The 16,899-nt window shown below is 36.1% G+C and overlaps 1 protein-coding gene across 6 annotated transcripts in view; it reads right to left on the bottom strand.

Moving 5' to 3' along the window:
* RAB3GAP1 (RAB3 GTPase activating protein catalytic subunit 1) overlaps positions 1-16,899 on the bottom strand; it is a 114,523-nt gene that overhangs the window by 50,596 nt on the left and 47,028 nt on the right. For all 6 annotated transcript variants that reach the window (XM_057744498.1, XM_057744499.1, XM_057744500.1 and 3 more), the window contains 2 exons: positions 3,849-3,968; positions 2,784-2,949 (listed from right to left, as the gene is read on the bottom strand). In XM_057744498.1, the coding sequence (XP_057600481.1) occupies positions 2,784-2,949; positions 3,849-3,968 (286 nt within the window). The remainder of the gene's footprint in view (positions 1-2,783; positions 2,950-3,848; positions 3,969-16,899) is intronic.

The raw sequence follows: 16,899 nt of genomic DNA, 5'->3' as shown, positions 1-16,899 counted from the left end.
TCTCATGACCCAAGAAAGCAATCCAATGATTCCAAGACTTGACGTGCAATACCCCAAAATCAACATGAAGCAAGAGGCTCCAAACACCATTTTCAGACCAGCTTCTGAAATATTCTGCATGTAAAGAGCAACCACAAAATTACAAAAACACTAGAGAGGATGGGAGAGAAAGTTAAAAACTGTAAATAAAGCCTTCATTCAAAATGAGCCTGCAAGCAAAATTTCCCCAGAACATGAAGAAACATAGTTCTAAAGATGACAAATATCCAAATCAACAATCAGAATATAAAACTACGAAATATAAAGAACACTTGATAGAACAAAGAATGTTTAAACTGAAAAAGGAAAGAATAGGGTATGAGAGAGTTTTCAAATATTTAGAGGATTATGGCAAAAGAGGATTTAAACTTAAATTGTATGTGATTCCAAGGACAACCACCCTCTGCTGCCACCCTGCCAAGAAAGCCTTTTTTAATAATTAGATCCATGTGAAAATGAAATACACTGCCAGTGGAGGGTGGGTGCCTTGGAACACTTCCAGTAGATTTAACGAGTAATATTTATAAAGACAGCTTTATAAAGAAAGTAGAAGAGAGTCGCACGTTGGGTAGCTTTAACTATGTAAAACCACTAAAGTACCCAAACAGGTCTCAATTAAGTTCAACTCCATCGAATCAACTTTGAGAAATGCTTCATATTTATACAAGTGAGATTTCTGAAAGTTCGGACAGATGATGTGATAAACTGATTAGGAAGACTTTTTTTAAGAACTACAATTGATAAATAGTCATAATGAAAGTCAGGCTCCACAGATCAAGGTGATCCCTAGTTTCAGTAAAGGGAAGTTGAGTAATGTAGAAGAGTGGCATAAACGATCCATGAAAATAACATTCAATAACGTTTTTTAAGAAGAGGAATGAAGCATTAACATTTGCATCTGACTAGAACTTGACCTAAAATAATTAAATATAATTGAAGACTTCTGGTGAGAATAAAGGAAAACTGATGGGGTAGAAATAACACACATTTGCCTTTTTCAAAAATTTCTCAAAGCAACACATGTAGGATTAAGAAATACACATGTAGAATTAAGCAGTACTTAAAGCATTTCAAAGCCCAGAAAGGTTTTGGAAAAAAAGTTACATATAGACATGGAACTTTCTAAAAGATATGCTTATGTGATTTTTTTAATAGAGATAATCAAGAGAAACAGCTAACAATAGTTATTTTGAAGAAGGGGACTAAGGGTATAAATAAGTTTTTACTTAAATTTTGTAACTCAGTATATGCAGACTTTTTTAAAAAATGTCAAATGGATTTATTTGGGTGGTGATAATCCTACCACCATGCTATTTACGGCCTCAAAACTGAAAACATATTTTTTATGAAATTAAATTCTAACCCTTATTATCTTTCTACAAACAATATATGTTAGAAAAAGAAATTTCAGCATTTTTTATCACATTTTTTTCCTTTTCAAAATTTGCAAACCTTCAGGAAGGTTGCAAAGCTAGTGTAATGAATACCCATATGACTTTCACCAAGCTCACCAATTAACATTTTGATACACACATATACATACATACATATCATGTATTTACATAAATAATGTTTTTTGCTGAAACTTTTGAAAGTTGTAGGCATCAAGGCAATTCACCCCTAAATACTTCAGACTGTAATTCCTATGAACAAGGACAGTATCCTATGCACCTGTAACACAATTATTATACTCAAGAATTTTAATGTTGATACTACTTTCTAACATATAATCCAAGTTAAAATTGCCCCAACTGTCCCAACTGTGTCCTCCATGGCTATTTTGTTTTGGTCAAGGATCATTCAGTTAGCTGTTATGTCACTTTAGTCTCCTTTAAGCTAAACAGCTTCCAGCCTTTGTCTTGCCTATCATGATGCTGACATTTTTAAAGAGTCTAGGTCAGCTACTTTGTAAAATTTGGCTCCTTTTGGATATATGTGACTGTTTCCTCAAGTTTTATGTTGAACATTTTTAGCAGGAATGCAACACAGATGATGATATATCCTATTCAATGTATCATACCAGGAGATATCTAATAGTTTATCAAATTTGATCACTTTTAGTGAAATGAGTGCCAACTTAAACACTTAGGGGATTATTTCTCTAAGTGAAGAATCCCCCTCCACCACTTTCTTACCTGGCTTTCCTCTCTTTTCTAGAGGTATTCACAAGCAGCTTCTCAATCTAGACCCTAATTTTTCTCCCAGAGTAGCACAAGCAAGTCCCCTTTATCTCTGTGACAGTGTTTTTAGAGAATACCAAAGATATATTGAGCACATCCAATTTAACCCTGATGCTCTCAGTCATAGAATATACACCAGATTAATCTTAAACATCAAATTAAATAGACCGTTGGAAAAAAAAAAAAAAAAGCAATTCAGAACCCAAAGAGTTCACATCTCAGTTACTCAGTCAGAGCCCCAAACAAGCAGCTACACTAAACCCCACTTGTGGGGAGGTTGGCAATCCAACTATTAGAGGAAAAGGAGTATAAAGAGTTACAGTAGGAGACAGATGTTAGCCAACTGAACAAACAAAATCAGTTTTAGCATTAGGACACTAAAAATCTAATTGGATACTTTGTTTCTTTAAACATACACAATAATTTATATAGTCGATTATATCTTTCTTCTAAATAATTAATTATCAACATTAGAGAGATATTTTCTATGTAATCAATAAAATTACCAAATTACTGCTTTTATCTGGATTCCAGATAAGACTGAAAACATCAATGCCAACTCACAATCTTTGATTTGAAGATATCCAGCAGACCTGATAAATGAGTGTACTGATTTGGCACTTTTCGAAGATGAACCATTTCAAAATCAGTTCGGACACCAGGACCCTGACATTCTCCCACATACATTCTTCGCCATTTGTGATGAATTTGTACGAAGAGTGGCACCTGACTGTAGGACATAATTAAATAGGAATAGACTGTAAGTTCATTAAACACAAGTTTTTCCACTATTGCATTATTTTAACCTCAAATATTTAAAAGCACTAAACAAGGAATACTCCACAGACATATTTAAAACAAAGACACTCTTAGTTCCTTTTCTCCTGACACTAATAAACTGAAGAAATTACCATCTAGTGGTGCTTTGTAGTCAGAAAATTATTTTAAAATGGCTTAAAGTCATAAAAAAGCAAAATAAAAATTTTCTTGAATAAAAGTGATCCATCCTACCATATTAGGTTTTCTAAGGTCATAATAAAACTTGACTCAGAGTTTTAAACAATACAAATTAAACCCACACTAGTGGTAAATTATTTTTTACTTTATTATCTGAGGACATAGTTATCCTCCTCATTCAAGGATTTCCATATCCTCAAATTAGCCTACTCACTGAAATCTATTGGTAATCTCAAAATCAATACTTGTAGCGCTTTCACAGCATTTGAAGATGTATGCAGAGAAACAAAAAATTTGAGTTACCTGAATGCATGTTCCTACCTGAGGCTAAACAAGGGGATGCTCTGTCATCAAGTTTTAAAATTATATTTTGCATCAAAATTTAAATAAACCAAACATTTGGAAGCAAAATACAAAAATAGTACAATTTATTCTTCATTTTAAATATTCATGTACAGTTTAAATATTTCAGTACAGTTTCCCTTTAGAAATGCTTTCCTTAAAGGTTTTGTTGAGTTTGTCCTTATATACCTTACTCCAATATAATAATATACAAGTATTAATCCTAATTATAATCAAAAACCTAACATTTAGTAATCATTTTCCTTCATAAATTATAATTTAAAATAGTTCTTAAAACTCATGTCAATGTTTTTCGAGATGTCCACCTACCAGCCAGTGTTTCCCAAAGCAATAGACACAGAACTCAGAAGAAGATTGCACTTAGATTCACTGAGAACAGCATCATTATTTGCAGCAGGAGCGATTACCACAAACTCTCGGAGTCCATACCTTAAAAAAAAAATAAAAAGGAATCACTAACATTAAACAGGGGAAAATGTTAGAATACAAAAGTTTATTCAAGAAACATGAAAAATTTCCCTGATGGAAAGTTAGGTTTGGACTACAGGTTTTTCTATCTTTCTTCCTTTCTTTCTTTAAATGGCAACTGAATCTATAACAACCTAGATTTCCTTCATTTGTGAAAACTTCCCATCATTCATCTATTTTCACTCTATTCTTTTTTTTTATTTTTGGCTGCACTGGGTCTCAGTTGCTGCATGTAGGATCTTCACTGCAGCATGTTGGATCTTTTGTTGCGGCGTTTGGACTTCTCTCTAGTTGTGGTGTGCAAGTTTTTTTTATTTTTCCTTTCTCTCTAGTTGTGTCATGTGGGTTTTTCTCTCTCTAGTTGTGGCATGCGGGCTCCAGAGCACATGGGGCTCTGTAGTTTTGGGGCACATGGGCTCTCTAGTTGAGGCACTCGGGCTTAGCATGTGGGATCTTAGTTCCCTGACCAGAGATCGAACCTGCATCCCCTGCACTGCAGGATGGATTCTTTACCATTGGACCACGAGGGAAGTCCCTTTTCTCTCTATTCTTTACAAATTAGGAGCAATGTACTGAAATGACAAAGTAAAAAACTTTAAATAACAGTTTTGTCTTAAAACGTAGGTTACAAAAATAAAAGATGAGAGCCACCACTGACATCTTGAGTTAATTAACTGATAATATTAAGTCCGCTAATGTGGAAAGATAAAAAGTTTAACAGATTCCCTAAGTGTCAGGAAAACAATTATCAACCATGATGTACTTGTGCTGTCTGAGAACATGGTTTACTCTAGTATCCTAATTAAGGAATTCTTATATTCTTTTACTCAATAGAAGATAGGAATCACAAAATTACCATAAAATGGCTTACTTTTGCTACAATATCCTACAGTAAAGAAAACTTCTCATTTAGTTGACAAGTTCTCTAAAAACCACAAATATGTAGCCAAAATTTACAAAAATGTTAAAGTCAAACTAGTGATCTTGCCTCCTGAAAACTCCTATCCTATTTACTCCCCAATGTATATTTATTTAATAATATTTTAATGTCATTACTCATTTGCCTATTTTATTTTAACTCTATGTAAAGTTATGAATGCTTATTTTTATGACCATTCTCAAGAAATCCCCCAAAAGAGCAGTAAAACAAGATTTAAAAAATTTTAAAGTCCAACGCATAATCTGTTTACTGTTTAGATGACAAAAATTTATTTCATCTTCTCACCTCACCTCCACCCTCCTACCCCTGAAATCAAAATTAGTTATGTAGAAGCAGCATCAAATACTGGAAAGAACCCAGAGAATTTTAAGCTCTAAAGGTCTTTAAATATAGTTTTCTTCTTTCTTTTCTTAATGTCTTTAGACGAAAGGAAACAAAACAACTTAATATTTTGCCTTGGTATCGCCAGGCACTAGAGTGAAACCACTGTCAACAGTTTGTTGGTCATTCTTCCAGAACTATTCTATCCATCCATTTACCCATCCTCTTCTCAAAGAAGATTAGATTATATACTTTTTGTACCTTCTTTTCAAAGGCTCATCTCCCCTACTGATCAGTACTTTGCTTGCAGTCTTATGCTGTTGCAACACTATTGTAACAGTTTATTTCTACAGATTGTATCTGTGGGACAAATTCCTAGAAGCTAAGTTTCTGGATAAAACATCTGTATCTTTAACACTGATAGCTGTTGCCAAACCACCTCCTCCCTCACCACACACATAAAAACTGTTCCAGTGTATTCTCCTATTCACAAGAAACAAGCCAAAGTGAACTGCTTTCTATTTATCTGTAATAAAATTTGATGTTCTACATCTCTATTTCCATTACCTGGAATGTTTCCCCTACCTAATTGCCATCAAGGAATAGCAATGGATTCTTTTTTTGAAGATCTACCTCAAATACCACGCCATTCCCCTGTTAAATATGCTCTCTTCTTTGATTTTGAATGTATTTTTCCTATTACTATTATCTTTAAGAGATCAATATATACAAGTGGTCAATGGGTACATGAAAAGATGCTCACCATCACTAATCATCAGGGAAATGTAAATAGAAACCACAGTGACATATTACCTTATACCTTTTAGAGTGGTTATCATCAAAAAAGAAAAGAAAAACAAGTATTGGCAACGATGCAGAAAAAAGGGAACCCTGGAGCACTATTGTTGGGAATGTAAACTGGTGCAGCCAGAAGGGAAAACAGTATGGAGGTGCCTCCAAAAAGTGTTAAAATAGAGCTGCCATATGATCCAGCAATTCTATTTCTGAGTATTTATCCAAAGAAAATGAAAACATTAATTCAAAAAGATATATGCAAAAAAAAAAAAAAAAGATATATGCACCCCCATGTTCATTGCAGCATTATTTACAATAGCCAAGATACAGAAACAATTTAAGTATCCACTGATGGATGAATGGATAAAGAAAATGTGGTATACACATATAATGGAATATTATTCTGTCATAGAAAAGGATGAAATCTTACCATTTGCAACAACATGAATGGACTTGAGGACATTATGCTAATTGAAACAAGTCAGACAAAGAACATATGATCTTACATATGGAATCTAAAGAAAAACAAAAAAACAAAAAACACACAGCTCATAGATACAGACAAGAGATTGATGGCTGCCAGAGGTGGTGTGCAGGAGGCAGCTGAAATGGGTGAAAGGATCAAATTTCCAGTTATAAAGTGAGTCATGGAGATGCAATATACAGCATGGTGACTATAGTTAATTACACTGTACTGCATATTTGAAAGCTGCTAAGAGAAAAAATCTTAAAAGTTCTCATCACAAGAAAAACAGTTGTAGTTATGTATGCTAACAGATATTAACAGGAATTACTAAGGTGATTATTTCACGATATATACAAATATCATTATGTTGTACACCTGAAACTAATATAACATCATATATCATTTATACCTAAGAAAAAAGTTAGGTTGTTTTTATGTACATTGGTTTTGTCAAGAAACCTGATTACATTTGGTAAGCCTCCTAATGGCAATATCAAGGAATTAATTTTTTTTAAAAGATCAATATAAATCATTGATTTACTTTTCCTACTAGAACTACTTGAGCCTGAGACCATGCCTTCATTACGTAAATGAACATTAGGTGGGAGCTTTAAAAAATGAGCAAAAATCAACAACAAAACATTTAAAAATGGACAAAGGATTTCAACAAACATTACTCTGAAGAAGATATACAAATTGCAAATAAGCGCATGAAAAGATGTAGCCTACATTACTAATTATTAGGGAAATGTGAATCAAAGCCATAAGATACTTCACATCTATTAAAATGGCTATGACTAAAAAAAGCAAAACAAAACAGAAAAGAAGTATTGGCAAGGATATGGAAAAATCAGAATTCTTGAGCATGACTGGTGGAAATGTTAAATGGTACAACTGCTATGGAAAAGAGTACAGTGGTTCTTCAAAAATTTACACACAGGATGACCAGCAATTCCATGTCTGGGTAAATACCCAAAAGAATTAAAAGTATGGACTCAGAGAGATATCTGAACACCCAATGTTCACAGCAGCATTATCGACAACAGTCAAAAGGCAGAAATAAACCCAGTATCAATTAACTGATGGATGGATAAACAAAACGTGGGGCATACATACAACGGAATATTATTCAGCCTTAAAAACGAAAGACATTCTGAAACATGCTACAACACAGATGAAACTTAAAGACATTATGTTACGTGAAATAAGCCAGTCACAAAAGGATAAATATTTTATGATTCTACTTATATGAGGTACACAGAGTAGTCAAACTCATAGAGGCACAAAGTAGAATGGTACTTAGCAGGTATTAGAACAGGAGGGAATGGGGAGTTATTCTTTAATGGGTACAGAGTTTCAACATGGGAAGATGAAAAAGTTCTGAAGATGGAAAGTGGTGACGGTTGCACAAATATGTGAAAGTACTTAATGCCACTGAACAGTACGCTTAAAGATGGATAAAATGGTAAATTTTGTTGTGTGTTAAAAAAAATTAAATATAATAAATGAGCAAAATTAATATATATTTCCAATAATAAGAAATATAAATGGCTAATAATTCTATTAAAATATTTTCAACCTCAACAGTGATTAGGTAAATAAAACAAGATATCACAACCTATTAAATTTCCAAAAAACATAAAATACTGATAAGCTCCAGTGTTGGCAAGAGTTTGGAATATGCCACAGGTGGTGGTATAAACTTTCAAAACATTTCTTGAGGGCAAAAAGACTGAATCTATCAAAATTTAAAATTCACAAACTTTGAACTAATTATATCTCTTTATATCTATGCTACAAAAACATTCATACAAATGCACAAAGATATATATACAATGATCTTCGTTATAATAGTTTAATTGTGAAAAATTAGAAACAACTTAAAGATCCTTCAACAGAGAAATGGGTAATTACAGTACCTCCCTATACTAGGGAAAACTTTATAGTCATTAAAAAAAACAAGGTAAATCTGAATTTAATAATATAAAGGCTATATGAAATGCTGAGAAAAAAATCAATATATATCACAACAGTATGTATAGTAAAATCCATATAAAAAGAATTCCCAAATCAAAACCACAGAAATACATGTACGTATAACTCATACACTTATAAAAAGTACATGACAGACATAACCCACACTTCCCATGGTTTCCTGCTTGGTTATCCAAAATTAAAAAGCATGAGATGTTTTAGCCCCCATTTTTGTGTATGTGGAAACGGGAAGGATGGGGAAGAGAGAGTGGGAAAAGTGGAGGAGGAATGTGATATAAGATAATGAGTTTCAATAATAAATCTTTATATTTCCTACAGCTACTAGTTTAGTGATTTAAATTTATTAGGAGCTAAAATGTATCAACATCAAAAATAAAAATCCCACTATGGCAACACTTACTAAGAGAGCTGTTTTATCTGACCAATTACATATGTATACTAAATACTAAGTTTAAATATAAATGCACTTTAGCATCACATCCTCCGATTGAGAAAGGTAGGACAATCTACCACTCACTTCAGTCTCTTTTAAAATGCATTTTCTTTCTTGCTTGCTACAATTTTAAAATCCTTACATGTATTACTCTAGAAACAAATATACTCAGAGCCTCTTCAAATAGTATCTGCGTAAAATATGGATATGCATAAAATACTGGATCACCAAAAATGGTAGTGATAAACAATAAAAAACCATTTCTTAGACATATTTAAACCCCTAGCATCTACAAAAATAAGAGAAAATGGAAGTGTTCAATAAACAACTGCATTTTTCAATGTTTCCCCCACAATGATCCTTGGATATTGCATTCTGTATCTTTAACTTATAATCTACTTTAACCAAGTAGGACCCTCTAGGCCCTCTAGCCCTTCCCGGAAATGGACTCCCACCCAAGTCCTCTGCCTGCCTTTTTGTAGAAAAACTTTAGTCAAAGAATAAATTTAATCAGAAAAGTGAGAAAATGCAGAAAGAAACAGTCAAGCAAGACAAAATAATAATAGTTTAGCCATAAACAAAGTCAAGGACCTTTAATTCCTCCTCAAGGGAGGAATCCTCTGAGCCCTGTCCTTTGAGCTGTTTTGCAGATACTGAAACCCCTACCAGGTGAAAAAAGTTAACTGTATGCGGCCCACAAGCATGAAGAGGCTAGACCAGATGGAACCAGAACGTTCAGGATGCTGATTTCCAAATACCTCTCTACCAACCAATCAGAAGAATGTCCACGAGCTGATCACACACCCCACAGACCTTACCCTATCTTTATAAACTTTTCCTTAAAAGCCTTCAGGGAGTTCCTGTCTTTTCAGAACTAGCTGCCCTGGACTCTGCTTGGCACCTGGCCATAAATGCTGCACTTGGCCTTCACCACAACCCAATGTCAGTAGACTGGCTTTACTGCACACAGGCAAATGAACCCAAGTTTGGTTCAGTAACACTATTAGGTTAATTTTGGTAAAATCTAGCAATTTTATACAATATAGCTCCATTTCCTCCCCTATTCCTTTGTGCAATGTTGTCATATATATTATTGATACACGTTACAAACCCAAAAATATAGTGCTATAGTTATTGCTTAAGCAATCTTAGGTTTTTAAAAAATAAGAGAACATATCTTTTGTATTTATTAGAGAATTTCCAACGCTCCTTCCTGTTGATCCAAGTTACTGTTTTCTTTAATACTACCAGTAAGGCAGGTCAGCCTACAATGGATTCTCTCAGTCTTTGTTTATATGACAATGTTGTTATTTCACCTTTATTTTTGAAAGTTAGTTTGGTGGCTATAGAATTACTGGTTGAAGTTTTTTTGTTTGTTTCAGCACTCTGAAAATGTCACTGTACTGCCCTCTGACTTCCACTGCTTTTAACGAGAAGTCAGCAAGAGTATTGTCCTCTCGTACATGATGAGTCATTTTTCTCTTGCTGTTTTCAAGATTCTCTTGGTCTTTGGGTTTCAGCAGGTTGACTAGAATGTATCTAGGTGTGGTTCTCTTTTGTGTTTATCCTACTTGGAGTTCACTGAGATTCCAGGGTCCCTAAAGGAAAAAAAAAGTTTTTTTCCATCAAACCTGGGAAGTTTTCCGCGATTACTTCTGAAATAATATTCTCTCCCCTTTTCTTTCTCTTTATCTGGGATTCCTATTACAAGTATGCTTTGGAACAATGATACTGACCCACACATCTCTGAAGTTATGTTCATTTTTCTCCAATCTTCTTTTATTCTTTGGATTGGATAATTTCTATTAATCTTTCAAATCCACCAACACTTTATTCTGCTACCTCGGATCTGCTTTTGAGCATATCTGGTCAAAGTTTATTTCAACTATCCTTTCAATGCTAGGAATTTCCATTTGGTTCTCTATTATAGTTTCTAATTATTGAGATTTCCTATTTCACTCATTGTTAGTTATTTTTAATTCTTTGAATACAGTTCCTTTAATTCTTTGAACACACTTGTAACTGCTTTGAAGTTATTGCTAAATCCAACTTCTGGACCCACTAAGAGTCCATTTCTACTGACTTTTTTTCTAGTTGCACATAGGTCACACTTCCCTGTGTGACCTTGCAAATCAATTTGTGGTTGAAAATTACATTTAGATAACATATTGTAGTAAAATCATTTCCTGTTTTAACTTTCTGAAGGTTGTTAGTTTCTTTTTTGTTTGTTTGTGTTTAGTAAATTGCAGACTGCAACTGGGCAATCTGTATTCCCCAAAGTGTTCTGTTATTTATGTCTCTATTCAGTAATTTTATTCTTATTTTTTAGCCTGACTTCCTAGGGGCTGCCCTTGTGTGTGTAGCTTAGTGGTAAATCAGTAATTTGGGCACAGATTGTGCTCAAACAGCTGAGCCCATAAGGCTTTCCTTCTGCTGACTGATCTGTGTGTGGGGGTTGGGGAATGCATTCAAAGTTGCAACCAGTTCTCAAGTTAGGGCTCTCCTGGGTCTCCCATGCACACATGTAGTTTCCCCATCATACAGGGATGTGTACAGAGTGTATCCAGCTCTTCTGTGGCTTTCATACAGAATTTCCCCGTTAAATTTCTGAAAAATCCACCACTGGCTTTGGACTAGGTGCGCAATCTTGACCTAGCAAAAGTACAGGTTTTCCCCACCCATTCTCAATTGAGTCTGCTACTTTTAGTTGGCAAAGCCACAGGCTTTTGCCCTCCATCCAGAATCAAATGTGTCCATCTGGCAATAGAGCTGATGGTTTTCATGGCCAACCTAGACTGGAAAGCTACAGTTCTTATCAACAAAGATTGGGGAGAAGAGGGGGAGGTGACAGAAACAGCCACAGGCAAAAGGGTCAGAAGTTCCCTCTATTCTTACCTGAGCTGTAGCAGTTGTTCAATAATAAATGCTCCTTAACTGAACTGCCTCTAGGCTATTCCCGGTGCCTTGAAATAGTTGTTTTGATTATTTTTTTTTCCAGTTTCATACTTTTTTTCCCATAGAGGAACTGACAATTCTTCATGTCACTGTTACCAGAAGTCCTCTAAACATTTGCTTTTGAAAGAATAAGAACTGTAAATTTTACAGGTCCTTAGGGCTAAATACCATTCTTTCAAAACCATCAGGTTCTTTTACATGTACCTCTTTCTATGACTAGAAAAAAAATACATTAAAATCACATACATGAATGTTTTTTTAAAAGCTATCGTAATTATTCAACTACACAGATGACAAGATTTCTTACGCACTGTTGCTTATGCTGTTGCTGTTTCTTTGTGGTGACCAATAAAGTGTGATTGAAGCTGAAGGCCCAAAGACCAGGCTAGACAAAGGCAAAATCACAGAGACAAAATTTGTCCTCAGTTAAACCCAGCTGTACTTTCAGTGTATTCTTCCAATCTCAGTAAACTCTCCCCAAGCATATAACACTTATCCTCTCATTTTCTGTATTATTTTCACATTGCTGCTGTAACAAAATTACCACAAGCTTGGCAGCTTAAAACAACACAAATTTATTATCTTTCAGTTCTGTAAGTTCTAAGTCTGATACAAATCTCACCAGTCTAAATCAAGGTGTCAGCAAGGCTATGTTCCTTCTGGAGGCTCTAAGGGAGAATCCATTCCTTGCCTTTCCCAGTTTCTAGAGGACACCCTCATTCCCTGGCTCATGACCTTCTTCCATCTTCAAATCCAGGAAACGCAGGCCAAGTTATTCTCACATCACAACACTCTGACACTATCTCCCACCTCTTTTTTCTGCTTTTAAGAACTCTTGTGATTACACTGGGCCCACTGAGATAATCCAGGAAAAGTCTCCCTATCTTAAAGTCAGCTGATTAGCAACCCTAATTCCAACTGCTCTCTTGATTCCTTCTTATCACATAACCTATATTCACAGGTTCTAGGATGTGGACATCTTTAGGAGGTAGGGTAGTTCATTATCCTGCCTACCACACCCTCTGCTCAAAAAATATCTCACAAATTTACATTTGGACATAAATGTCTACTAAGGCTAATGTCTGTGTCATTTCTAGAGCTATATTTTTTTCAAATAAAGAATTACAACTGGACTTCCTAGGTGGCGCAGTGGTTAAGAATCTGCCTGCCAATGCAGGGGACATGGGTTCGAGCCCTGCTCTCGGAACATGCCACGGAGCAACTAAGCCCGTGTGCCACTACTATTGAGCCTGTGCTCTAGAGCCCATGAGCCACAACTATTGAGCCCATGTGCCGCAACTATTGAAGCCCATGCGCCTGGAGCCCGTGCTCTGTAACAAGAGGAGCCACTACAATGAGGAGCCCATGCACCACAGTGAAGAGTAGTCCCAGCTCGCCGCAACTAGAGAAAGCTCGTGTGCAGCAACGAAGACCCAACGCAGCCAATAAATAAACTAAATACATAAATTTATTAAAAAAATAAAATAAAATTATAAAAAAAAAAACAACTAATCAAGGGAATATATCTCTAATGATGGTTTCAGGATCAGCCATTAGAAGGTATATAAAGGATAGGCATATAAGGAGGTAGAGAATCAGCCAACAAATCACATCATTAAGATCATCTACCTTGGGATTTCCCTGGTGGTGCAATGGTTAGGAATCCGCCTGCCAATGCAGGGGACACGGGTTTGAGCCCTGCTGCAGGAAGATCCTACATGCCGTGGAGCAGCTAAGCCCGTGTGCCACAACTATTGAGCCTGTGCTCCAGAGCCCAAGAGCCACAACTACTGAGCCCACGTGCCGCAACTACTGAAGCCCACATGCCTAGAGCCAGTGCTCCACAACAGGAGAAGCCACCACAGTGAGAAACCCGTGCACCACAATGAAGAGTAGCCCCCACTCACTGCAACTAGAGAAAGCCCATGCGCAGCAATGAAGACCCAACAAATAAATAATTTTTAAAAAATAATCAACTACCTTGCCTAGACTATAAAACTGTAAACCAGCCCCTATGTCCCTGTATTCTGAAGGAAGAGCCTTTTGCTTTAATCTCCCAGACCTCCCCTGAATCTCAAAAGGCTGGCTCAAGAGTTAATTATTAGGAAATGTGAGCATGTAGAAACAAAAGATGTTGGGCCAAGAAACTGGTAACAATTTAGACTATAAATCAGCCACACAGCAGAGTCACCACACTCCCAGTTCCCTGAAAGATGTAAAGGTCTGACACACATTCCTAAGCTGTTTTTACAGAAACCAGACCCCTGCCAGACGAAAACTGCTAACCCCAAGCATGAAGACCCCAAACTAACTGGAGCCAGAAGATTGATGATGTGTAAAACTTCACCTTGATGCCAACCAATCCAAGAACTGAACACAAGCTGATCATGGACCACATGATACCTTTGAAAACCCTTCCCTGAAAGCCATGGTGGAGTTGGGTCTTTTGAGCATGAGCTGTCTGTTCTCTTTGCTTGGTACCTTGTAATAAAGGCTGCGCTTTCCTTCACCACAACATGGTGTTAGTAGATTGGCTTTGTTGTGCAGACCCAAGTCCAGGTTCAGTAACAATCATGCCCACTTACCTTTTTAAGACCAGTTTTATAAAATACCCTTAAAAAAGTTAAACAGACTTAAAGCTAATCTGGCAGATACTTGATATAAAAACAAACTAGGAGATATCAAAACAGATGCAGACTGGTAAACCTGAACCATCAAAATTCAGCATTTGACATAAATGCTCCATTTTCTAAGGTTTAATTAATCATATATTAAGTTTTTCTCATTCTGACAGTGTCGGTCTTTACTAATTGTATATGCATGGTATAAATACATATTTTGCATAATACTTCAAATTTTCAGTGTCTGCTTTATTATTTTTAGTTCCATTAAAAAAATGAAATATTTATAGGTGAAAACTTCTGTGTATGTTATTCTTCAATTGCCAAGAACCATGGTGATTAATTTGTATCTTTGAAAATTTTCACTTTTAACAATTATAATTTTAAAATTTGATAAAAAAACTAAGTATGAGAACATTATGGAATCTTCTTAAGGTACCCAGTTCACATTAGGCTCCAAACACAGACACTATCTCATCTTTTGCCATTCTCCACCCTCAGCTGCCAAACTCCAGGCTTACCAAACTACTTGCAGGTTTGAAGTTCATTTTGGCATCATCACCTCTACTAATGCTCTTCTTCCGCCTTGAATATCTTTTCATCTAACTTCACTGCCTTGCAGGATTCAGGTGAGGCATCACCTCTTCTGGAAAGATTTTCCTGACCAGATCAGTCTGGAAAGGCAGTCCTTCCTATGACGTTGCATCAAGCCCTGTGCTGCCCTCCAGGAGAGCACTTATCAACAGTGTTGCCATTTGTTCCCTCATCTCTATCCATCTTCTACATCCAAAGCTTACTGAGGCAGGGACCACATTTTATCCTTCATATCCCAGTATCTGCAGCATAGTGAATGTTTTAAAAGAATGTTTGCTGAATAAAACACATGCTTTCAATATGCCGAATTTTCAAATAATTCTCAAAAGTTTGGTTGTTGGGGACTTCACTGGTGGTACAGAGGTTAAGAATTCACCTGCCAATGCAGGGGACATGGGTTTGATCCTTGGGCCCGGAAGATCCCACATGCCACAGAGCAACTAAGCCCGTGCGCCACAACTACTGAGCCTGTGCTCTAGAGCCCGCGAGCCACAACTACAGAAGCTCATGTGCCTAGAGCCCATGCACCACAACAAAGAGTAGCCCCCGCTTGCCACAACTAGAGAAACCCCGCACAGAGCAATAAAGACCCAATGCAGCCAAAAATTAATTAATTAAAAAAGTTTGGTTGTTGGCCTTCTAATCTTGAAGAAAAATTAAATAAAAAACTGGAAGTGATACAGCAGATTGAAATGACATAGTCCCCCTTCCCCTCAAACACACCAAAATACCTGATAAGATATGATAATGTTTTTAAAATACACAGCTAAACTTGAAAGAATAAAAAGGAGATTCCTGAGTCACAGAAACAAAGAGGGAACTGAAAGGCAGAAGTAAGCATGCAAAGGTGACTCTGAAGAAAATGAGGGAATAATCAACTCTGGGTATAGGCCCTAACAGCTAGGGGCTGGGGATTGAGATTTTACAGGATAAACCTTTTAGATGCTAAAAGCCTATTAGTGTGACAGAGATGTCTACAAAACTGAACACGCTTCGATAGCCTAGACAAACTGAGAGTGATGGAAGAAAAGTCTGTTTACGTCTGAGAATAAGTATTTAACTTAGCATTGATACTGTGAATTATTATCACTCTGAGATTGGTACGGTATGACCAGCCCAGGAGAAGTAGTCTTTGGCATGTATCCAGGCTAGGTTATGTCCAAGAATGCCCTAGGCTCATAATAAATATAAATAAAGCTAGGTCTGGAAACGATGCTTCCAGAAGTGTTTAATATCACTCAGATATTAAAATCCCTTGCTTATGAGGCACTGAGAGTAAGAAGCTGATTATTTTTTCTGATGATGTTACCAATCTCTCTACAAAGTACCCTAAACACATCAGTTTCCTTCTGTATCCTTTACATTTAATCAAGCATTGTCTCTGCATGGACTCTCCATCATCCAAATCAGTACAGTACAGAGGTTGTAACGTTTAGAATGGCCCCTCAGGGATAGGGGTGCACATGAGGCAAGGAACTGGAACTAAGATTTCTGCTTAAAGCCTGGACTGTAGAAGAGACTGCCATTTCAATAAAACAACTCCAGGCCCAGGTGGTTTCAACAGCAAATTCTACCAAATATTTAAAGAACATAACATCAATTTTACACAGTCTCTTCCAGAAAACAGAAGAGAACAAAATACTTCCCAATTTATGTTATGAGGCCAGCATTCCTCTGACATGAAAACTAAAACAAAAGAAAACTACAGACCAATATTCCTCATTAACAGACACTAAAGACCTCAACAAAATATTGGCATATCACATTCAGCA

This window comes from Hippopotamus amphibius, chromosome 8, assembly GCF_030028045.1.
Source record: "Hippopotamus amphibius kiboko isolate mHipAmp2 chromosome 8, mHipAmp2.hap2, whole genome shotgun sequence".
NCBI lineage: Eukaryota > Metazoa > Chordata > Mammalia > Artiodactyla > Hippopotamidae > Hippopotamus > Hippopotamus amphibius.
Note: the sequence above shows the minus strand (reverse complement) of the source record. Positions and strands in the feature narration are given on the sequence as shown.